The 24,605-nt window shown below is 41.8% G+C and overlaps 1 protein-coding gene across 1 annotated transcript in view; it reads left to right on the top strand.

Annotated features, from left to right (window-relative positions):
* Window positions 1–3,065: 3,065 nt before the first annotated feature.
* Window positions 3,066–24,605, top strand: part of Ptp10D (Protein tyrosine phosphatase 10D) — a 36,886-nt gene continuing 15,346 nt past the window's right edge. Inside the window, exons 1-8 of the mRNA XM_022838168.2 lie at window positions 3,066–3,077; window positions 3,224–3,503; window positions 10,611–10,815; window positions 16,450–16,676; window positions 19,050–19,153; window positions 21,031–21,211; window positions 23,366–23,641; window positions 23,931–24,197. Coding sequence (XP_022693903.2) covers window positions 3,066–3,077; window positions 3,224–3,503; window positions 10,611–10,815; window positions 16,450–16,676; window positions 19,050–19,153; window positions 21,031–21,211; window positions 23,366–23,641; window positions 23,931–24,197 — 1,552 coding nt within the window. The remainder of the gene's footprint in view (window positions 3,078–3,223; window positions 3,504–10,610; window positions 10,816–16,449; window positions 16,677–19,049; window positions 19,154–21,030; window positions 21,212–23,365; window positions 23,642–23,930; window positions 24,198–24,605) is intronic.

The raw sequence follows: 24,605 nt of genomic DNA, 5'->3' as shown, positions 1-24,605 counted from the left end.
GCGAAATAATTAAACGAACGCAAGGGTCAACGAGAGGAAGCAAACGCTTTTGAGAATTTACCTACGTATTCCTATCCATTCGTCTAAACCGCAATACTTCAGAGTATGGAAATGGCCGCGGGGAGTGTCTAAATGAGACTCTGTGCAAGATTCGAGTCTGGTAATGCTGCTCCATCCAAACAAAAGCGTCAGTTTACGACTTTGGCCATCTCGTACGTGCCCGTGCCGTGTGCGTTTTGCGCTGCTAAGAGTACTGTCCGCTTTCCCCGCCTGACCAGCGGCTGGTAGTCATCTGATTGTCTCGACGTATGTATGCATCTTTTCTCGGTTTGATAAGGGCGCCCGGCTGAAACTGGGCTTGAGATTTTTCGCGGGTCTTTATGCAAAGTGCTGAGAGAACGTTGTTAAGGGTTGTGTAAGGCGTACGTATTCATCCTTTCTGCGTCTTTTTGTATCCTCTCTGACCATCTCCTTTAGAAGCTTCATTAAGCTTCCCGAGTCGGTAGAAGCCAACAGACAACTCCGTGGGCTCACCAGTCCAGCATCGCCGTTGACCCTTTAGGACCAAGACTACGCCACAACAACGCAGGACGGTTGAGTCTCGAAACAGTATGGTGCGGTAAGAAGAAGCGGTCTACCCGTAGAAGGATGCTGAAAAGTTACTCTTCATAAAAATGCCTTTCCTACCAGTTACCTGCACCTCATTGTTCGCTTCCTCGCTGCCTCCCCGAGACCATGAGATCAGTACCTAGAAAACGGATCGTAGGCACAGGGGAGGGGAGGCAGTTAGTAGAGCGGGAGCAGGAAAGGGAGAGCAAAGAGCGAAAAACGAAAGCAAGCGCGATAGGGTGCAATAAAAAATTGTGCCTCTACTGGAGCTGAGAAGAACAATAACTGCTGAACGCACTCGTGTACACACCTACTGTCATGCATTTACGCGATCATATATGTAGTACCGCTCGGTCAGGATTCAGCCAAAAGCCAGCTGACATACAAGGACGTTGTCCACTTTTCGCTAGCCACTGACAAGTCCGTTCGACCGCCCACCATTCACAAAGACTAAAATCAGTATCTCTGTCTGTCAGCCTCCCTATTGCGCATCGCGCGTTTTTGGATCGCACCGTTGCACTGGATGCCAGTGACGGGACGTCTATCCATGTGTTTGTATATATGTGGGCTTCACATCCGTAGTAGCGGTGCGTTTGTCAACGGTCAGTGAGATGGTAATCAATGAGGGCTGTTCGGCACTATCCCACTTCAAAAGGGTGCCCAAAAGTCTGAGGTGTTAGAAAGATTGCTACGGCAGTAAAAAACGAAATTCGTGCTGAGATATTCGCCAAGGTAGGCACACTTAAACGATTATTAGACATGATAGTTTAATTATTAATTAATGCCATTGCTCGTCCTGTGAATTGAGTACTGCTGTGAGGGTCTGACCTATCGCCCGATCATCTGACTCCATGTATAAACAAATGGTTTCTCAACCTCCTTTAGATATGGATTCGGGACAATTTTGCCTCCTATCGCGGACGTATTTACATACATAAGCAATATAGTCTTGTATTTTTAGGGTATTTCGTCTTTATCGGTTAAAAACTGGAAAATTTGGTTATCTTATGTTTCGGAAATAAAACATAATATGAGCAGGACAAGCAACTTACTCAAGTAATATTTGCCTTACATTGTTCAGTGACCCAGTTGGTTGTATAATTCGTTAAAGACGGCGGCCATTGGGGTAACGCCGATAACCTGGCAGGTCAGTGTCCTGCTTGTCTCTACATAGTTAATTTTCTTCGGTAGGTTACTGTCCTCAAAACGTGTCCTATGCTAGGTACAACATATTCGAATTACTTCTTCTTTTGTCCACACATGAAACATTTTAACTGAAAGCATTAGGTAAATGCTTTTATTTATTCAAAAAATATATTAAAAAAGACGTCACGATCTGAATAGGGCTGCAGAAAATTGCAACTTCAACCATAGTATATCCATGTATACATGTCTAGCAAGATACCTAGTCTATAGGTGTTCTGAAAGATTGATCAGACTATTTATGTTATGATGCTTTCCTAGCATGGCCGCGATGACAATGAAAAAAACATTCATATTGGCAGTAGGGTGTGAATAAACGATCTGAGAAAGCTAAATGTGATCCCGCAGCAAATGAAGGCTGGTACGGTCGAATCCATCTTGAGTCGCAAATTTTCATGTTTATTGATGACACAGCGAACGATTGTTCCAATCTGGCTCGAAGTTCAGATTTAGCTTCTATTTTGGCAGACACTCCAGGCACTAAGTTGGCTTCCAGCCGATTCGAAGAGAAGGCGAAGGACTGCTTGACTTTGTGCCGGGCCGGAGAGCCTCACACAGAACGTCCTTTTAACTAAACGTTTCATTATTAAGTATAGATTTGCTTAATAATGAAATGAAAAATGAATGCTTTCGTATGTTTGATTCAATCTGCCCATCTCCAAATAGCGTACATCGCAAAGGTACTCTAAGTGTACACGTAATATCGACTCGGATGAAATAATGTTCCGGTACAGCGTATCGACAATAGTGTAGAATATAAAATTAAAGTGCTTGTTCCCAGCGATTACCGGTAACCGGATTTCGATCTGTCGTTTTATAACGTCCATAACTGTAATCTTCCTGAAAGGGTAATCTATTACGAACTCTTTTTATGTGCTCTAATTCGTTTAAGCAATAATAGTAGTTGGTTCGTGTAGTCATTGACGTTAACTGATGCGAACGTCGAATAGCCAATGTCTTAATTAGCGAAACAAGCGACGCACGCGACAAACCCAAAACGACGATTGGAAGCACCATAGCTGTACATATAGTTGCACAGTTAACATCCGTTCATCGGGTGCAGGAGCGGTGGCTACTGCTGATAGGCAGAGTTTACGGTAGAGCTAACGCTTACGGCATCGGCTTCTCCAGCTGTAAGCCCATTTGAATGGCCTGCTTGAATTGTTCATAATTCATGGTTTTTATCGCGTTTGCTTTGCGAGAACTAGAAATGGCCTATAGTAACGACACATTGACACACCCGGCGTGACCATATGATATTCCGGGTGCGCGATAATAAGAATTGTTTGTGCCTATGTACATATAAAAGCGTAGAGCCCATTAGCACAATAGCAATAAAAAATGCATAAGAATATATTAGTGGTACTTACTTGTTTTGTCCCTTCGTTACCGTTTGATTTAATAATTACAGCTGTTTCGTGGGCGTAGTCGACGGTATACCTGCGTCAGGACAACCTTGCCAGCCATTGCATGGTTAAGTGTCCTGACAGTAGACGTCATTCATGGGGCCGTTCAGGGAGTCAGTCAGGGGAGTGCAGCCGCAGCTGTACCGGCGCCCCAGTCGTTGACGATCCGCTTACCAGAGCACTTCTATGAGCAGCTACGAGGAGAGGAAGTCCGTATTGACTATCGGCCCAATGTAGGACAACCGAGAGCTAACTTCACCATCGGAGTCAACGAAGCTATCACAGGTATATATATATATACACATACATATAACTCTGCGAGTGTATATACGATAGCTTCGTATTGATTTAACAGTCTCATTCTTATCTAAATAGCTTTCAATAGTATCATGCAGTGGTCCCGATTCCGCGAATGTGTTCTGTGCAGTCTATTGGTTCCATGGTACGCTTGTGTTTGGCTACGTGTAAAACATTCCGACTTGTATTTTACGTTTTACTGTAATACTTTATTTTTAAACGTGTTATTATTTAACAAATGAGCGTTTGTTCATATGTAAATACTTTGGCATACGTGTGAGGTCGTCCGTTTGGTTTTCGTATGAGAGCTCGTTCAGCTATTATGCCAAGTCTACCTTAACTATTGCATTGAATTATAGAATCATAGGCGTAGAGCGCTAACATTTATATCATTGTACATGCAGTACTTTAGGTCTTGTTGCTGCCCACTTGTTTGTGATCTTATTTCGTTCCTCGTAAGACCGTTGAAAAGGTTTTTCTGCCAAATTTTCAAGAAAAAAAAGTTACATGATTTTGGCCGAACCGCTAGGACACTATTACCTTTTTTTGTCCTATCAGTGTCTGACTGAGGCTATGTCAGTGGCACGTTTTTGCTTTTGTGTCTATGAAACACAAAATAATTATAGGGATAATAAAGAAAACACCCGGAGCTACTTTAGACCGTCATCGTATTATCCTTAAAAAACCTTGATAAAGTTGAGTAAAACTGAATAACGTGGTTAGGTCAAATAGGCCTTTAATTTTCTAAAACAATTGTTAATAGATACACGTAAGAGAAATTGTGACTTCTATTATTAATTGGAACCGGCTGATATATCTGGCTCTCGAACGCGTAAAACTAGTGTCAAAGTGTAAAATTAGTCTCAAACTAGAAATTTCAAGTAATGAAACGAAAAAGCAAACCTTTCAAAGACTCAAAGAAAGCCGCTTGTGCAAACATTAATCGAGTAATAGGATTCTATAATCTATCTAATTAATGTCTAATGAATATATTATTTAATTGAGTATTTCTAGCGGTCTCAAAGGCTCACACAATAATACATCCATTCCACACCGAAAAATCTGTTTGTCCAATATAATTGGTTCTACATTATGCATAACGCGTTGCCTTCGTAAAGCTGACGCTAAGTATATTGCGTTTTTGTATTATAGCTGCGCGACTGGCAACGGTAGCAATATACGTGTTCGACCGTTCTGCTAGTGTTTCTTGTACTGATTTAACCCGTCACCTCACACTTTTGCCATCATTGACGCTTCGAACTTCTGTCTGACTGCGTGGGGCTCACCCTGACCTCCCCCTCAGGGCTTTAAATAACGTGTACATACGATCTTAGCTCTGCCTTCGAGTTTCAGGATCGAGTAGAAGTTAAGCAGCGTATCGACGTCGCACAAAGATGTCGGACGTGGCCAGGTAGATAGAGTTATCACACAAGTGCTATCCCGTTTGGGGTATGCAAGAGGACCAATATGACTTTGAAAAGATTGAACTAAGAAGCACTCTGTTAGATGGAGCCATGTAGAAAGCGGAATCGAATGCGTTAAACTGAGCGAAGAAAAACTAGAGTGCTATTAATTTGTATTATACGCAATTTGCTAGCCTAAAGTAGAATTAAGTGATCATTGTGCCCCACCTTCGATCGCTGTGTCTGCCACCATCGTTGTTGTTGTTATTCTTGTTTTGGACGATATTAAGTACGACTACGCAGTTTTTTATAATAAGATGGTCAAAATGATCACTGTGTACATGTTTGCGCTGCAATCGGATGTCACCGAAAGTGTTTTTGGCCAGTTAGAAGCAAGTACAATGTGTCGTGGGACGTAAGTGACGGCTGATCATGTAGCACACTATATAATATATGCAAACCGAATGTCAAACTGCAAAGGAGGGTGGTAGAACAGAAGAACGATCGTTTAGCCGAAGATAGAGTGCCTACAAAAACTTCGTCCCACAATGCTGTCTGCGTGGCCCTGCTGAGCAGGAAAATTATTTCTAGGAAGCATCTCTCGCTACGTCACGGACTACCTACGAACACTATGAAAATGCTACAATGATGGTCTTCGGTAAAGATGCAATGATCTTATGACTTAAACAAATGGCTAGAATTTCGCTCAGGTACCGCTTAAGTACCTAGTCATCCATATAAAAGGAAGATCAGGGCAGACGATCTTACGGCGGGATGACATATTCACATTGGGGCCATTCAAAGGCAGCATTAGTAAACCAGAAATTCGAATCAGACAATATGGAGCTGAGAGTTGGATTGTATTACCGTTGTGCATATATATGGCGTAGAAACACTAGAAATATTGTGAGAGTACCCATATTTGCCATGTACATACAGTGCACGAGAAAACAAAAGTCATCCGGACTAAGCAAATCCACATGTGCAGCACTAAAACAAACAAGGATCACCGAACAATCGTTGATATTACGTTGATGCGTGGGCATACGATGAGTTAAATTTGAATTAGCTAAAACAGGGACTAATAGACTGCGAAGATAGGTCGGTCAAGCGACGAGCGTTTTATTGGCTGTCGTTTCCTATCCAGCCTATTCCTGTCAAGAGTAAAGTGTTGACCATTTAGATGGTTAGGAAGATTATTTTTCGAAATATTAGTTAGTTTATTAAAATAGAGACTTGATAGGTGCATCCTGATACGTTATTGTATAGAACAATCGGTGAGTTAGGCATCACTTAGCTCTCGCGTCGTCTGCTAGATGATCTGCGTGGATAATGCTGTCGAAACAGACGCAGTTTCGCGACGCGCGCCACCCTCGGTTGCGGTTTAATTGGCAGTCCGCCAAACGCATACGTAAAGGCCTATCCTATTGTTTGCATGACATCGAATCGATTATGATCATTAATCATAATATTAGCTGTACCCTTAAGTCGTCTTCGGATTTATTCATTCCGTACTTTAGAGGTGCAAACGCACAGAACGATCAGTAGCCGTGTGTGGCTTTTTTTCCTTCGAATATGGAACGAAAATACTTTCGTCGATCTAAACGGAAAACTGTCGTATTAAGATCATTTATATACTGATTTCAAACAGCATCTGCGGTCAGTCTACAGCACTGGAAACTATTCACTTCTTAATGAGAATTGCCTGAGCTCTAGGGGATACAAATGTAATGGATTTCAAAATGAAAAACAATTCAATTTAATTTAGTACCTGTTCTATTGACATTCTGAAGAGGAATTGCATGACCTTTTGTGTGCATAATGTAAGCATTTAGTTGACTGTTACTTTTCTTCTTCGGACACTAATGTGTATATATAGATAGCCGGCTTGTACTGCATCGTATTAACCTATCCAATGTTATGATTTAGCATAGGATCGCTACATCCCTAAAGCAGCTAAAATGTTAGGTTTTAAAAGTAAGTAGTCTTATCACTGATGCGAGACGTGCCATCTACTGAAGGTCCTGTCTCGGCGCAATGGTGGACTGCACAAAATGAAGGCTTCTAACCAACGGAATAGATTGATTTGAATATATATATATAATACATTGATCCTGCACAAAGTACATCCAGCCAATAGCTCTTTAGAGTTAACAGTGCAAACTTGTAACTTACGACCCCGTGAATATATCGACAGTCTTCGTTTTTCTGAAACTATATCTGTTAGGAGGTTTGCGATAATACTGCGACATAACACCCGTCAGAGGAACTTAATGATCATACAGGCGGTAGCGACAAAATAAAAAACCGTACCGTTGAAGCTTTATGTTGATTAATGTATTAAGGATATGGCGGATTTATGCAGTAGTCTTACTAAATTTACAACAGGACAAATATTTGAATATTTATAACCTTTCAAAGATTGTTATCAAATTTAATTTATCCGTCATTGGTTAGTTCCGCAGCTTTCAAGAACGCACAGATTCTTGATTGAATAATGATAAATTCGGTTATTCGTTAAATTGGGTGCATTTGGATAGGCCATCAGAAACAGAGAATGCGCAGATCTTTATAGTATGAACATCTAAAGGAATAGCTAAGTTTGAGCCAAAACTTCAATGATTTTTGTTTACGTTACTTATATAATTCAAAGACAATAGAAGCTTATCGTAACCTCATACAGTTTGTAGACCTTGAAACATAAACAAAATACGCATTAAATGAAACAGCTGATTTACGTACGGTTTAAGTGCCTTTTACGTTCATCATAACCTCTGCGTTCGCGTCATCTGCAAGCCAGAGAGATTGCGGCTTTAAACAAAGTTATCATCGCGAAGTCGTGGCACTTTTTTGATATTTTGACAGAACTTGTTTCCTGCCGGCTTTCCAATTCAGCGTAAAAGTTACTGAACGAAGGCGACATAAAGGGCACTAAATTGGGACGAAGCTACCCGCCGCTCTCCCACTAATCGAGTTGCTGCTTTGCTTAACTAGCCACTTGTAGCAGCGAGCAATTTCATCCTTACGAAGCGCCATCAAGCAAGGACACGCTACGGCCGTACTGCCTTCTACATAGTGAAAGCTACGGGATAGTTTCTTCTCACCGACTAAACGCAGCTTGAGCATCGAATACGAGTGTTCTTTGTATAGTAGGAAAAATAATTTGGCATTACTCGTTGTCTTAAACTATGGACAGCGCCAACATTGCTTTTTTTGTTATTATTCACGACTACTGGTGACTGGAGCGACGTACCCTAACGTGTTTTAGACCTCAAGCGCTAGTTCGTTAGTAGAGCTTCGAATTTTTAGGTGCATAAATGCAACCATTTAAGTTTTGTACATGTTATAGAGAAGAGTTATTTGAGGCTATGCGTGAACATGCGCAAATCGATGTGTGCATCGTCGATTAAACTCTCTTCCTGGTTTCGCACAAACATCCTCCGCATTAGGTAGATGCTGCTTTAAGGGAACTATCCCCTTCAGTCGGTTTTTTCAATGGAAGTCACGTGTGTCTTTAATAAAACCACAGGCTTTGCACAGACGTGCCTCCTAAATGAAGGAGTCCGGTATAGACTCTGTCTAGCCCTAACATGCCCGCAACAATTGTGGGAAACAAAAAGGCATAAGGTCATATGTTCGTATGCGGCGAGTCTAGTAAAAAAAATCTGTCCGACACACACAAACGTGTAACTTTGAGTGTCACTCAACGTTTAACGCCAGTTTGTTTTGCTATCTTGTGGTACCTTTAATAGTAAACATCTTTGGTGGTATAGGATATAATATATTCTATGGTAGTAGATCATGGGTCATTTTTGGCGCGTCCACCGCCAGGTGTGACGTAGATTGCGCCCGATTTTTCTGCTGTTAAAATATTGTTGGCGCTAAGAACTTAGCATCAACTGTTGTTTCTGCTGTCACCGCAGACTTATGTGGCCATAAGCAGGACTGTAGTGTCCAACGACAGAATGCGGAAGGGAACGAAAAGCGACCGACTAAGGAAAAGGCCGGGAGAGAGAGAAGGAAAACAAAGAATCATAGAATGAAAAAAAGAGGCGGATAACGGGACCACAAAACGCGGAGGCTGCTTCGCTTAGAGCCATACGTACAGTAGAGCGTACATACCGCGGGCAGCTTATAGTAGAATAGCGGATTGCGTGAATTACACTGCTACTGCTACTGTGCTACGTAAAATAGGGTGATTTAGGTTTTCAGTGCAGTAAGCAATGTGTCCCAAAGATGCATCGCCATAGGGTCCTTGTTACCAAACGGCGGAACCGCCAATGACTACTGCTTTTTCAAGACTACGTAACCCATGAGCGCTGAGTAGAACGGCAATTTCTATTCACTCCATACATCGCAGTGATGCGCCATGTGTACTGTGCGCTGGCAATCCCGATGCTCAGTCAGCTGATGTGCGGCCGTCTCTTAGAGGAACGAGGAACGGCTCACTTTATCCTTCTCTGGGTTTCTACCGCACTTTATTGTCGACCGCAGTTAGTTCAAGTGGAAGAAGGAGCTCCTGAGTTTGGCAGCCGCTAGTGCCGGCAACTAAAAGGCCGTAGGCGCCCTTCAGCGGTAGAAAACAGTCAGCTTCTAGTCGCGAAAGTACAGCGCGGCAGGACACGCATACACAGCTAGCTAACGGAGCCGTACGCACAGACTGAGCTTTGCGATATGCCAATTGTCTCAATTTTTGCCAGTTTAAGGGTGGAACCAAGCGGAGGTACACGATAGCTAGATCTGTAACTCCGCTCATTGAGAGTAGTACCACTTCTGAGTGGAAAATGGGTAATACAGACGAATCGTCATGGTTACGAGAGGAAGAGAGAACTGGAAAAATAGCGGTGATGAAGCAAGGGCAACCGGGTGAGTATCATGGGGCCATGCACAGTCGCTCATGTCACATCTCTCATCGCAAATCCTAATCCTGCCTCTTGTTTTCATAGAAATGACACTAGTTTTCATCACAATCAGTGGTGTTCGTAGAGAAGGACTGAAATTAATGAAAGGAAAAAGGCGGCATGCAGACGAGAAATAAAGAATAAGAATAACGTTAGATATTTAATAGTTTATTGTTACTTTTGTGATTACTATGATAATACAATGGTACTTCTACTGCCTAATTATGACAAAAAATTGTCTTAGAGGTCATTGATGTCACTAGTTATAACTGGATCGATAAAAACGTTTGCCTTGACATAAATATCATTATGTAACAGACAAAGCCCTTTAGTATGATAATTAAAACAGAATAGCTGAGGCATAGCATTTATAATAATGGAAAAGAAACAAACCGAATATGCAAACAATGCTTCATATATACAATAATATAATGGCGATAGGCGCCTACGATAGCGATTCGAGAGTAGCGCTGTATATGTGGCATCTGGATTACGTTCGTGCTTCAATCTTAGCCACCAACGAAAAAAAAATGGTTGACGTTGGATCAACCATACCACACATGACGATGTTACTTCCTAACTACGTAAACCCAGCAAGTCCGGTAGCCAGAGCATACTAAATAATTACTATCAGTTGTATGATCCTCAGTTCATTACTAAAAAAAAAAAGCAAATTACTAGTTCTATTCGGTCGCCACACCTAAACATGAGTGGTTTCCAATATTGATTGATGCTGATGACCTTATTTTTCACCTATGCCTCTTTGCCCCTATTCCTTTTGCTGTTTCCAGGTTACAAAATCGAGGATGTGCTTCCAGGTGCCGAGTATACGTTCAGCATTTTCGATGGTAGCGCAAGCAATGTACCGGTTTGGATGGGTTCTCAAGACTCTGAGCCCGAGGTGCCTTATAACCTCAGCGTCCAACAGAGCGACTCAGATAAAGCTGCAACAATCCTTTACGACCCACCAGCTAACGGAGGGCATACAGGATTCAGGTAGTTAGACATTATTGAATAAGCCACAGATATTTACGTATATATAATTTAGCTACAAAGCGATTGTGAAGACTTCTACCTGAACAATAGTAAAAGAGAAGTCAACTAAGGTGTTTAATTTGGCCATATTTCGGTTTCAGAGAACCTCAATTACGAGGCTAGATAAGAAGTATCGGTAAGGAAGGCGTACTGGTTTAATAAAAATACGATTAAAGTCTATTGGAATTGAACCCATAGAGAAATGATAGAGATGTCAAACGAACAATCTTTCCCGACACATTCCTTGATGGTACTATGTGCCGACTAGACGTATTGCCTTTTCACTTACGTAAGGTGACTGATACTATCTGCAAAAAAACCTTGCAAATCAAGAGTCCTAGGCAATTTCCTATTCCTTCCGCCGTGTACTGTCTGGGATTTCTGACATACATTTTGCAGGATCTTGCCTGTGCCGCTCCGTGTCGCGTCGTATTGAGAGTTGGCAGTCCTCCACTAAACTTCGAATGATGAAGAGATATTTAAATGGGACGAAGCATTGCGAAGCGTAGCAGAAGCATTGTGTTACCTCGGATAGCCTATTCTTGGTATTCTCGGGATAACTCGCACTCAGAATACGTCGACAAAAAGCGTTGTCGCGCTTATCCAAGCGTCGCCGAGTTTTATTCTGTCGTCCATGCAGAACTTCTAAGAACCTGTACCACCTGTTTCAGTCTTACCGATATCCTAGACAATCTTTACAATAAAAATCACGGATTTTTGTAATTCTTATTCATCTATCAAAAAATGACGGAGCATCTGGCAGTCGAACATAGAGCGATGTAAGCGCCAAACTGGTAGCATCGATTTATACCTATGGCCATTTTGGCGGCTGGAATAATCAACAACTTTATGATGATTTGGGGCATAAGAGCTGTTCTAATCTCTCTGCTGCTTTTCATCTCAAATATGTAAGTAAGACACGTTTATTAATTGTTTGCCACATTTGTGGCAATACATTCCGTCTGTAGATGACCGACCATTACATATGAAACTTTGTCGAACGAGCTATCCCGCCCAGCTTTGCATATTGGCTATCCGTGTTCCTTCCAGTTTTTCCTTAGCATAGTCATTCGTCTCGAAAAGTTTTTCATCTCTCATCGACGATCACTTATTACAGGTTCCACTCGATACCCTAAAATATGCCCCCAAACACACATTTGCAAACTAATGTGTTTGAATTGTATTTAAAATTGGACGAGACATTACCTTTTAGGCAAACTGGCAATATGTAGGTTCTATTTAATCCGGCTCTGTAAGCAATTTAATTCAGGGGTTTAATCATCATGGGGAGCAGATAAAGCTGTGTACCAGCTATTACTCTAAATAGCACATTTGCAAGTCAAGCAGACGTTTGTAAAAGACTACCGGGAATTTTTTGGTCCTAAATGGTTGACCGGAGGACCTGGCCCTGCCAGCATTATAATAGCTAAGGACATTAAGGGTAAGAGATTGATACCTTTTTATCCCACATCGATCGTAAAAATGTACGTTAAATTAGCATTTGTGTCAATGCCTATCTTACTCAATTTATTGTAGTGGCACACACTCCTAAAACGGATTCCGTGAAACGTAACATAGAGATCCGACTCGAACCATATTGAGAGTTACGGTCGCTTACGTGTTCGTTATAAATTATGAGCGAACAGAAAAGAAGAATGTTAGATTTTCATGTTTGTATTGTTGTGTCCAGGAGATCGATCGAGATATCCACGATGTACGCTATCTAGATCTCAAATATATGCGGGCATACGTCAGAGATGATGTGTTGTTCACTTTGTATCCTAAGGACTCGCGGACACTTCAGGTCGGCGGCATTAGGTACCTAAGCTTTCCTCACGAGGGACTTGTTATTGCATATCGTAAGAGTTGAAAATGGTTGAAAACTTGTTGATTTGTCAGCCATCTTTATGGAGTCCGTAACACATGCGCATGTATATGTTACTGTGCGTCCGGTTTTAGCTCGTAGATCTGTATGACCGTGCTTATAATAATTTTTCGCTTGCTTTCTCTTCCTCGTTCTAACTCTATCTATTCGCGTTTATCACGTCATAATGGCCCTCAGGAGGCGAGGGCCAAATGCCCTTTAATGCTATACCCCGGCTTCCCGGGACTTGTAAATTGTTGTGTCAGGGATGCGGCAAAATCCGCCACACCTTTAGTGCCGACGGCTTGATTTCTGAATAGCGACCTGACGGAATCTAGCATCGCTGAAATCGACCCAAATTGCCCAAATGAACGTTAGTGCGTGCGTGAACCGTGTGAGGTGAAGGCTTGCACCTGCGTTATCTCTGTATCTGGCTAGAGGCAAGAGAGATCACACTGGTATGAAGACTGTAGAGGGTATGGTGCTGGCGCCGACGGCGGGCGATCACACAGCGTCCGAATGAGTGAAGCAGCGAGCAAAAGTGTTTTAACGCTACAGTCCGTATGTGGTCGTCGGAGAGATACGCAGTCCTAATGAATGAAACAAATCGCGCATATCACGGAATGATTCGCTTCGGCCAAACTAATCGCAGGCACAGACGGACCTATTCTACAAGGAGTCAATGAGTGACTCTAAAAGTAGCACGATTTAAGAAAGACTGTGGACGACGCCATGTCTATCTGTCCATCAGGCCCGCTAGCAATAGGCATATGTTTGTGTACTCATCGTCTGCATAAATACCAAGAGTGAGCGTAAGCAAAGCACAAGCGTATTCACTCATGATTTCTCCTACATGAAGCTGGAGGAGCAATTCGTAAGGAAATTGCTAGCTGGCGTCCAAGATCCGGACGCTTGTTCGGCTGTTTAATTCTGCATCGGTTTTGGTTTATCTGATTTTAACTCGCTTTTCAAGTGCTTTTGCCTGCGAAAAGCACATTTAGCGTGACAGAAAAGCCACCGTGATGTATCGCTACGAGATTTTTTTATTTTCAGTTTTTGTCGCAGCTTTGAAATTCGGTCAGATCCATGATCGGTCACTTCAATAGCAGTTGACGAAAACGTGCCTCTTTTCCAGACATTAGTCTTGGGTCAAATTTTTCTCCGTTACTTCCGCTTTTGCTAACCTGAGATATTCTGATTTGAAAATTACAATCTTTGAAATATTCTGTTATCTTTTGATTATGGTCTCCGTGTTCGAAGTATCCCGACTGACAACGTCTCCTGCACACATCCGCTAGTCTGTAACGTCCCATTATAAATACAAGTATCAATAACTCCATCTATTCCTGCTGATCGGGCGCGCCTGCTTTACACACAATATACAGCGTTCGTAGAAAATGGTATTTCACTAATCGGGCAAATCACGGAGCGCAGTATAACACCTCTGTAGCATCGCACCGATGCTATCAGAGGCGACCGCAACAGGAATAACCTAAGTTTAAAAGGAATTATTCTGATCTTGTTGGTCTGTTCGTTCTTGCTTACCGCCGTACCACCACTTGCCTATTAGTTCTTATCGAGGCAGCATCATGAGAAGTTTCACCGTGGAGTTTCTGCAGTCATTGTTCACGCCCTAAAGCGGTAATTCGTGACAATCTGATTTTGATCTGCAGATTGACACTTCCTTTTCTATGGCAACATTTCGACTATATAATGATGTCTTCTCTATATAATAACGGCGGTAGTAATTTGGTGATAGGTGACGGGTACCCAAGCAGAAGCCATAGTACAAACCTGAAGGTCTGTTCAAGGATAACCCACACAAAGTCCTGCTTTCTGCTGCTTCGGTTCTGATCTCGTTTGATCTAACCCCGTCTTGAACTGTCCGTTCATACCATGCTCAACGGATGTCAGAGCCTTAGCGAAGAGGAGACCCTTTGACTGGGTTGAATTCCCATTTTTTTTTACGGATTAGGCGAAGCTTCTCCCTTAATACAATAAAGCTTTTGCGGAACCGTTATCGACGCTGTTTGTTGTGGATGACCCGCAATCAGAATAGCGAGCCGTAAACCGTCGATTTTACTGTTGCCAGATCGCTGAACTGTGCGAATAAACATTAAAAGTGAACGAACAACGTACGTACAACGCAGTATCTAAACGCGAAATTTATCGGCATATAGAGCTAAAATGAATTTGTAGCATGTATTTTTAAATGACTATTGACGTCAATCACGTGTCGCTTTATTTACGGAATCACCGATAGGATCCATAGTATAAGCCTAAAGATTATTATAACGATTTGTGACTTTACGTTTGCACGTCGTACTAGAGAAACGCTATGAATAGGCGTAAGCTTAAACGGATTGTGCTCAGCGCAGGACGACTAGGGCCAACAAACAGACTATGCGTACCTTATGGAACGGGGCGATAAGGTTGAGATTCGAAACTTTCAAGCTGTAAATATTAAAACTAAATACTTCCATTAAGCTAGCTGCGGGACTTGACAAACATGGTTCTTTTCCATCCACTGGCTAATGATACCCTACTTACGATAATAACTGAGCTATTTCCAAATACGGCATTTGCGATACGAGTGAAATGGCTGCACATATGTTTCATGAGATCGTCAACTCATCACGCTTCAGTAAACTACTCGTGACGTTAATTTAGGAATATCTACCGTACAGGTCAGGAAGGCCGTACAGGTCAATCTTACGTCTTTGTAAACCTACTGACAGATCAGATCTCATTTTAAGTTCCTATAAGTAATCCTAGACGGAAATACGTGCTTCTTGTGTTGTATTTGCCTCAACACGCTGATATGCTTATTTTATAACGTGCCTTTGCAACGCGACATTACTGTCATCATTATCTGAACAACGTACGAGTCTTCATAACGTACATACTTAGAACATATAGATCCAGTTATATCCAGTCACTCCAACAGAGCAGCGATCGTTCTGACGATCCGAAGCTGAAAATTGATGTCTCGCGTTATTTCTTTGATCAGCTGTAACTCTGCTAACCATTTCTCCACCGTCGCAAGATAGCGCTTCCGCTGAGCGCACCTAATATTTCCTTTGCTCTCAACCAAACTAACTTCCACAGAAAGACAACGAATCGAGTTAATTTAGGTTAAGTTAGGCACACATGATTATATACATCATGTTAAAAACTGCTGGAGGAAAAAGGAACGATCCCGACTACAAGTCGCGATTGGCATCTTGTACAGTTGAATTTCTGCTTAGTTAACGAAATACGCTCAGACAGCTCTATATTAGTTTCATTAGCTTGACGCTTTTAATTTGTCTATATTTCCTAATTAATTGCACGCGCGTGCCCTTAACCCTTGAACGCAGTATTCGAGTCGAGTGAAGCACCAGTTGGACAGAACTTTATTATAGGTAAGCCGTTACCGTCCGTTGACCGCAAGCCACTTTTCACCATCCACGAGCGTATATCTCATTGGAAAAGGAACAAGGAGATCGACCCGTAGCCTCTGAATGTTTTCAAAGCCCAGGTCGATTTTTTTAAATTTAATTTAATAGACAGTGTTATCTGACTCGGCAAGCGAAACGTCTTACCATACGCAGGCGATCACAGCGTTTGGGTACCCACTATAGCCTCTATACCTTTTTTTGCAGTAATTACGGCTGCCGTTAACAGTATTTTTGTACGCTAATGACTTCAATAACTAAATCTATTTTTATTCTGCCATGTTCCATTTGCAGATTAACAATAGCACCCGAATGCACAACCGATGAGGGTGGGATTCGAACTCAAAATTTGCCAGCAGCGCCCACTGATGGCGGGCCTGGAATCACCGGAGGAGTTAGGCCCCCGGAACGAATGGCTATCGTCCGGGATTTGACGCCCGGCTGCACGTACGAGGCTCAGCTCTATGCGGTGTTCAAGGAAAAAGAGTCGTCGCAATTTTTATCATTCAACTTCACAACGAGTAAGCGGACTATTCTGAAATCGATAGAATAGAAATATTCACAAACAATCACGAAAATTATCATTCGTTGTCAAATCATATTTCATTTTTAGAGATTCAAGTTTTTTCCTAGCATCGTTCGCTTTTCGTTGAATATATGAGGTACAATGTGGTAGAACGATGTCACGCTATGTAACAATAGGTAACGGTAGATATTATAAAAGCAGAACGAATTTCATAAGAGGTATTCCCTTCTCTGAATAATGAATATTGCTGAGTAGTCTAACTGTTAAGTACTGTAACGTGAAGCTGAGTTAACGCGTCCAACGTAAATGCTGGTGAACTTTACTAGTTAGCGGACGAGCCTATTAGAAAACCCTCTTGCTCAGCAGTACTCAGCAGTATCAGTAGAAGTACCATTATACGCTAATGTATTCTCTAACGATAGCTTAAACATATATTGTCCTTCGAAGGCCATTAGAATTTTTTGTGTCGTTTCGTCCCCTTTTTTGGGCTTCTTTAGATGTTAATGAACATACTCATATAATAGTTATTTTCGCGTGTTTTCCTATATATATATATATATATATATAAATATAATAGTGCTTTCGCGCGGGTTCGGTCCCTAACTTTTGACGTGCATAGTCTACACCACTTCATAATTTCGTTGTCGTTGGCAACGCGAAGTGGTCCGGTGGGATCCATGCGTGCGTCTTCAAATTCACAATTGTAGCTCTACAAGCAGTTGTTTGCATTCTGAGGTAAATTTGTCCTAAATTTTTTCTTCTAATACCGTTTAATAATTTCGTCTCGTAAGCGGCGCAATAATTTGTTTGATTTCGTTGTGTTTGTAAAAAAAAATAATAATAATAACTTTTTACGTTACTCCATTTTCAGCAGTGTATGTATGCAATAGCGAGCGCCCTATTTCTATTTGTTGTCGCTCTACTTGCGTTTGGCTATCGCACCTTCGAACAGAATTCGATTTCGGAGAACATTTTGATTCTACGACTGTTATTATGTACCTCCTTTACTGCTTGTACCCGGTTTAGTTGGCTTACGAAGGGTTCCTTTGCCCAGTATTAGTATCATTATTTAATTAACTGAACGAAAACGGTTCATCTGAAGGCAAATTTTGTACAAGCCTGCACAATACTAACGGCCGTATGCGATAGCTTTCCTCCCCCCCACCCTCGCTTCATCTTAATGTGGCCTGCGCGCTAGTCTTTCGTAGGAACGAGAGCACGTGCACCTTTACCACGATAGCATCACCAAGCTTGCATATGTGGTTGGTAACGTGGTGGCCGGATGTGAGCTGGAACGAATAAAGGTTAGCAGGTACTCGCGGGGTGACAGCTGGCAATTCCGCTTGGTAGTAGGCCCCCCGTTGTAGAGTACAGCAAGCAAGCAAGCGAACAGGTTGACCTGGGAGCCTAGAGGAATGGACGAAAGCTCGGGAAACGCGGCGTAACGAACGGGAAGTAGATTAGAAGTAGTAAAGCCGTTAGATTGGGAAAGATGAAGGATGGTTACTCAGGAAAATGGGGTTTGTACCCCCAGCTGTCTGTTTACTTGTGTTTCACGCACGAGCTCCACTTTGGAGCTAAAGACTGGTCAGGCAGAAGCGGCCGGAAGCGGAAAAGGCTGCTCTCGATAATGGCACCGGCCATATTTTGCCAGGTAGATCGCAGACAGTGAGAAAGCAGTGAAACGCTGCGCCCATAACCGACCGTTGAACTGTGGTTATCATCTATATAACAACGTGATTATTTTTATCGTTAAAAAAAAAATGTAGTTAAGCTCTTAGTTGATACAGACAGAGATTCTGCGATGACACGCCGCTCAGTTTTGTCACGCTACCACTGATCTTGTCTGAAAGCAAGGGTCTGATAAGGGAGGATGGACGTGAGACAGGCTAGTAGAATATTGCTTTAAATTCTCTAGAAGTATTTAGACGCGTTTTGGAGTAGTTTTAAAATGAACAGGTAAGATTTTGGTTGTCTTGTAAGGTGCTGTCTGCGGACTAACTTGGTAGAATGGGAAAAGAAAGAGTGACATAATTATTCGACAACACAACCTAAAACAGGTTCTCTTAGTTTTAATTGCTACATAAATATCTGCGATACAAAGCGGATAACTACAGTAAATATTCGATAACTCCTTAAATAAAGTATTAAGTACTTAATTAGCTATCGCGGAAGTACAATTTGTTCACAATAAAACGAATGTATTTCTGGGTTTTGGTGCGGCCTAAAGGCTTAGTCATATACTTCTTGTTTATTGAGATAGCTTATAGTATACTGAGCTGTTTAATTTGCTTTTCGGTGTTTATTCTGTGTTATTACGTGTGTGTTTACCTGTGTGTGCATACTGTGAAATTACAATGACTTTCAGGACCAAATGCTCCGGGTCGTTTCATTGTTTGGTTCAGGAACGAGACAACTCTACTGGTTCTCTGGCAGCCACCCTACCCTAGCGGCGTATTTGACAAATATAAGGTAAAGAAACAGGACGTTAACCCACTACATGAGAACTATACCATAACCTCGCATATTAACCAGCCGGGTACGTGTGGGTCACATAAGTATACCGACTGGACCCAAAGTGACCCTGAAAATTACTTATTGTTGATTAAGTTTTTGACTAGACAGCATTTGACAAGATGGATTTATGCATACCAGTGCTACATGTAACGTTGACTAAATATAGACTATACTTGTCTAGAGTTTTATGCGATACAGTTGATCTGACTAATATTTACGTCTGTATAGAATGCTGGCTCTAACGCGTCGCGTACACCGACGCTTTGATGCAGCCATTGACAAGTCAGCTTGTTCAATTGAACAAAAGGATTTATCTGCCGGTTTCCTGTTTCTCATTTGTTGTAAACTTTAACATAAAGGGCGATTCGCAGAAATTTTAATCGGCCTGCTTCCAGTCTGTTATTCAGCTGTTCCAAACAGGTCCGAATAAACGAATCGAAAGGCTGTTATCGAATAAAATATCCATTGCAAGCGTCGTGTGGACGACGTTCGGTTTCACACCGAATCCTTAGCCTCTAATCCGAACAGAAAAGGTAGGAGAACATATTTTGCTCTACGCCAAACTCACGACCAACAATAGCCAAGTGGCAGGTTATTGGTTGGCGATAGAATGATATATATCTAACAGCAGAACCTGATTGACATTGGTGTAGAGAGATCTGATGAAGGTAGGCTGGCAAGACTCCGCCTTAGCATTATGTAGGCCTGTAAAGCTGGTAAATAAACACTGTTATGATGACACTGAGCTGCGGTTTGACCCACTAATGATTATTTCTAGTCTAAAATCTAAAAAAAAATCGGCTTAGCTTTATTAAATCCAAGTCTAAGGCAAAAATCAGCGTCAGTTTCCCGTGCGCCCATTACACCTTTCAGCTCGCCGCTTCTACAGTCGGCTTCAGACGACCAGTTAAATTGCTTGTAAAAAAAATGTAAATACGAGTATCTTGCGTACTGCTACTAGTATACTGGGATAAATTACATGGTGCAAACGTTCAAGTTACCGATGTGCGCTTCGACAGGCGATTCGTGACAAGCTGGCTTCATTAAAAAGCCGCCAGCCTTTCGTATCCTGATCTATGATGGTCTGCAGTTAAACATGGCTTCAGCATGACAGCCGCCTTGGGCTATATGCGTATTACACAAGAATCAATTTCTGCTTGTTAGTAGCTCGTTGAAAAGAAAACCTGGGCAAACCATTTCAAAGCTAATCACGCTACCCGATTTCTACGTTCTTCATTACTTGAAACCGTGTAGGCAAAACTCCACCGAGGAAAAGCCTCGTTCACTCGTAATATCCTCTTAGACTGCAATTCTCTAAAAAAAAAAAGAATGCTTTTGTTGGGCTATTTGTAGATACGGAATTACGAGTAAGCCTAGCTAGGTATTCTATAGAGGCCCCAATCTTCCATACTAGGTACTGCAAATGTATTATTAAGAATAATTTGTTGGGAGGCATTTTTTAGACCGCATAGATAATTGAAGGCGGCCTGTGACGAAATTAACAGGACATAGATGTGAAATTACACAATCGACCCAGAATGTCATTAATACAAATCTAGGCCCCGTTTAACTAAATACAGAAGTCTCTTGATCGATACTCAAACGTTTGTGTGTGTATGCGTGTAGGACTGAATATTATTATCTATTTCCTAAAAACATAGACTAAGGAAGTTGTACATCTAGTATGACTGCGATTCAGTTTTACAGCAGTGCGCATTTGCCAAATCCGATCGATAAAGGAAAATTACAATATTTAACCACTTAACACTGGGCACCCAGATTTCAACATTGTAATCAAACGACCATTTGTTCATCATCGCATGTGCCTGCAGGTCTCAATCTACCCAGCGGACTCACCGCAGAGTGTCCTATTCGTGGAAAAGGATAACGATCCACCTGGTCCGGCTCAGGCAGCGTTTTACGGATTAGTTCCGGGGCGTGCGTATAACATTTCCGTACAGACCGTTTCTAAAGACGTGGTATCTCAGCCTACAGATGCTCAATATAGAACAGGTAAAAACACATAGTCTAGCAATACAAATAGCATTGAATCTAAATGTAATGTGTATATCTAATCGTGCTTATATAATCGTATGAACACATGTTAGTCTCTTTCCTTCTTACGTATTTCGACAGTTCTACGTGCTACTGATGATAAATCTTTTTCGTATCGACCCAATTACTTCTGACCAGGTATCAATGCACGTTCCACGAAAAAAAAAAGACATATAATTATCTCATTATCTTCCACGTACTCTATACAGTGTTTATATACGCGTGTACGTAAGGTTAAACGGGTAAAGCCGTGGGTAACAATACGCGATCGACTGAAAGCGTATTATTGCCAGCTGGGTGGTATACCACATTCTTTTACCTCAAGTCTGTTTAGACTAATTAAGTTCACCGTGATAGCAAACGCCACCTACTGCACGCAGGGCGCGCGAGACTCAAGAGCACGAAAACCTCTTGTGTCTTCGTTTACTTACTACACGATTATTCGAAACTACAGCGTACTACTGCGCATATCTTATAACGCGTAGATGAATATTTACCAAAGGCCGTGCCCCTAGCTCCACTAAATAACTTCAGTCTACCACCTGTGATTCTTCGTAGCATATCCATGCGTGGACATGTTATCCTATCTTGATGTTGCTAGTGCTACTTGCAGTTTTCCTATTTTTTTTCTCTACTTTCAAAGACGAACCTGTTCCAGTTTCCCGCTGCTTTATTTTGCCACCGCTGCTGCTGCTGCTGCTGCTTAAAGCTATAAACATTTACACGTTAGGAGAGTTTACGCCTCCAACTGGAATGGAACAGTTACAAACGCCGCTGTTGGTAAAAGCAGCAGTCGCCGATTTCGGTCAAGAACCTAACTTCTATGGTAACCTAAGAGGCAAGCCTCTTACTAACGTCGAGTGAACGGTGGCGCCGGTGCAGAATGTGGCAGAGTCCGAAACGGGTCCTTGGCCGTTAATTGGCTAGAGTAACCCTTCGAAAAGGAAATCTCCAACCAAGTACCACTTCAATGTTAGGCCAGCGGGAGACTGAAAAGAAGAAGTGGCCTTATGGATATCTCTTGTGTGTCCACCTCAGCAATCACCAGTAGCCTAGCGTCCCACAGCAGTCACAACTGAGGAATGCTACGCACGCTTGTGTAGTGGGTTTGAAATTTAACGTGAACGTTCATTACGTCTCATGTTCCCTATGTTAGATGAGCGGGTGACGATTCTGTGATGATTTTGAAAAAAAGAAGGATAAGGCGAGAGTGAGAGAGAAAAAGCGTCCATGTATCCAACCCGTAGTTCTTAGACACGTGCACTAGGATACTGGGTCGAAAGTTTTACCCTCCAAAAACATAGTAGGAATATATATTGGCGCAGTTATTGGTACGCACTATGTGGTTCTTATCGTGTAGTGGTGTTTTTGTTGTTCCAAAATTCGGGGAACCTTCGTTAACTGGACTGATATAGGTGGACGCACAGAGTATGACGACCTGACTAAATAATTCGTTTCTGGGAAACGTCCTGTCGCTTAGCAGGTAGCTTAAGGGCAAAGCTGTGTAAAAATCCGGTTGCTTTTTTTCGATGGCCTATTCAAATGAGCTTTAACGAGAAGCTGGACATTCGAAGCTTCTGATGTTGTTGCCTTTTGCTTGTTGGCTATCATCTGCACTGGTCATCAATAAAGTGTTGTTAGAACAGTGATGAACAATTCGCATTGTTTCAAGAAATAAGTAGAGAATAAGCCTTTATTTAAAAAAAAAATCATTATTTATAGAAGTATGGCGTAGCAGTTCCGTAAAAAATCAGGCTTATTAGTCCTAAGGACCAACTGCGAAGTTTAAAGTCAAGCTAAAAGTGCTGAGTGATGGAAAATACCGAATCGAGAAGATCTATACTTTTAAGGCCGATCTGATTAGGTTATAGCAATAATTGGGCCTAATTTGTAGTCTTCGATACTATCATATGGAGTTACCGAATTGTTTTCGTATCTATCATATTTGCATTCGTGAATCTACTGGGTTTGAAAAGTAGTAACAGACAGCAGCAGAATTACGTGACTCGAAAATTGTTTTAATTTTTAAATACGTTGGTTTTAGAATTAACGTCGAAAATGATTTCACTATTTGTCGCTATATTATTCAATCTGCAACTTTATCTTTTGCAGTTCCACTACCGCCTACCAATGTTACCTTCGATGTGGGAAAAGTGACCACACGATCCTTTGATGTCCATTGGTCGCCACCGAAGTCCTTCTCAGAGTTTGATCGTTACCAAGTGGCGCTAAGCGCTCGACATTCGCTTCGCCAGGTCGTCGGAAAGGACGAAGACCGGCGAGCAAGATTTGACGAGGACATTCGCGCCGGGGAAAGCTACGAAGTTTTGGTGAAGACGGTATCTGGAAATGTTGTTTCGTGGCCAGTTACGGGCAACATTACCACACGTAAGTAAATTATGGTATTAAAAATATTTTCGTGTTGTCCATATATGTATATATATATAGAGCAAACATTATGTAGGAGAGCGATTGCGTTCTTCTTGAAATAGAAATCATTCACTCAAGCAATACATTGCAGTTGTACAGCGCATTGTCAGCTCCCATGAGAGCTCTATTAGTTAGCAGTGATCAGCAAGTTTTATAATGTTTACTGTGAGTATATATATATACATATGTGTGTATATACATACCCGGAGGACTATCTGAACTAATCTTTTTCGATGCAATGGAACAGGACCGCTGTCGGTTTTATCCGTAAATGGGACGGCAAAGGAGTCCGGAGAGATTTTCTTGGAGTGGACGCCGGCTAGAAATTCAACTCAGGATAGTTACAAGGTGCGCTATAATGAGCTAGAGAACTATCAAAGTGATAATGTACAGATCGTTACGAACACATCGTTTCTTCTTCACGATCTCCTGCGAGGACGCAACTATTCTCTGTCGGTGACTGCCGTCAGTCGAGGAATGGAAAGCGAACCATTCACTGTTTATCAAGCCACACGTGAGTACTAACCAGTTTCAGACCCAGATATTTGAGCAGGGCTTGCCAAACTTTTAGCTGCCACATGAACTTCGTCAATGTTAATCAGAATATATACATGTATATATGTGTATATATCAACGGTTACGAACTCGACTAAATAAGCGTTATACGATAATATATACCTATGATCATTTCGTAAAATCAGAGCAGGTATGTAGCAATGTAGGATTTATTATTTGCCTCCTGTGGAGCATTTGGCGCAATTATTGTAGCTGATAGGTCACTATACTATTAAACAGCTATGCTTAACAATTTGCTCGATGTTTTCCTCTAATATAGTACGCTGTTTTTAAAATAAGCTCGATCAATGAATTTTTTTTCTGCAGTAAACCCATCATTGAAACCAGCTATGTATTGGGCACAGTA

The sequence above is a fragment of the Varroa jacobsoni genome, unplaced genomic scaffold (genome assembly GCF_002532875.2).
Source record: "Varroa jacobsoni isolate VJ856 unplaced genomic scaffold, vjacob_1.0 scaffold_749, whole genome shotgun sequence".
In the NCBI taxonomy this organism is placed as follows: domain Eukaryota; kingdom Metazoa; phylum Arthropoda; class Arachnida; order Mesostigmata; family Varroidae; genus Varroa; species Varroa jacobsoni.
This window is presented reverse-complemented; position numbering and strand designations above follow the sequence as displayed.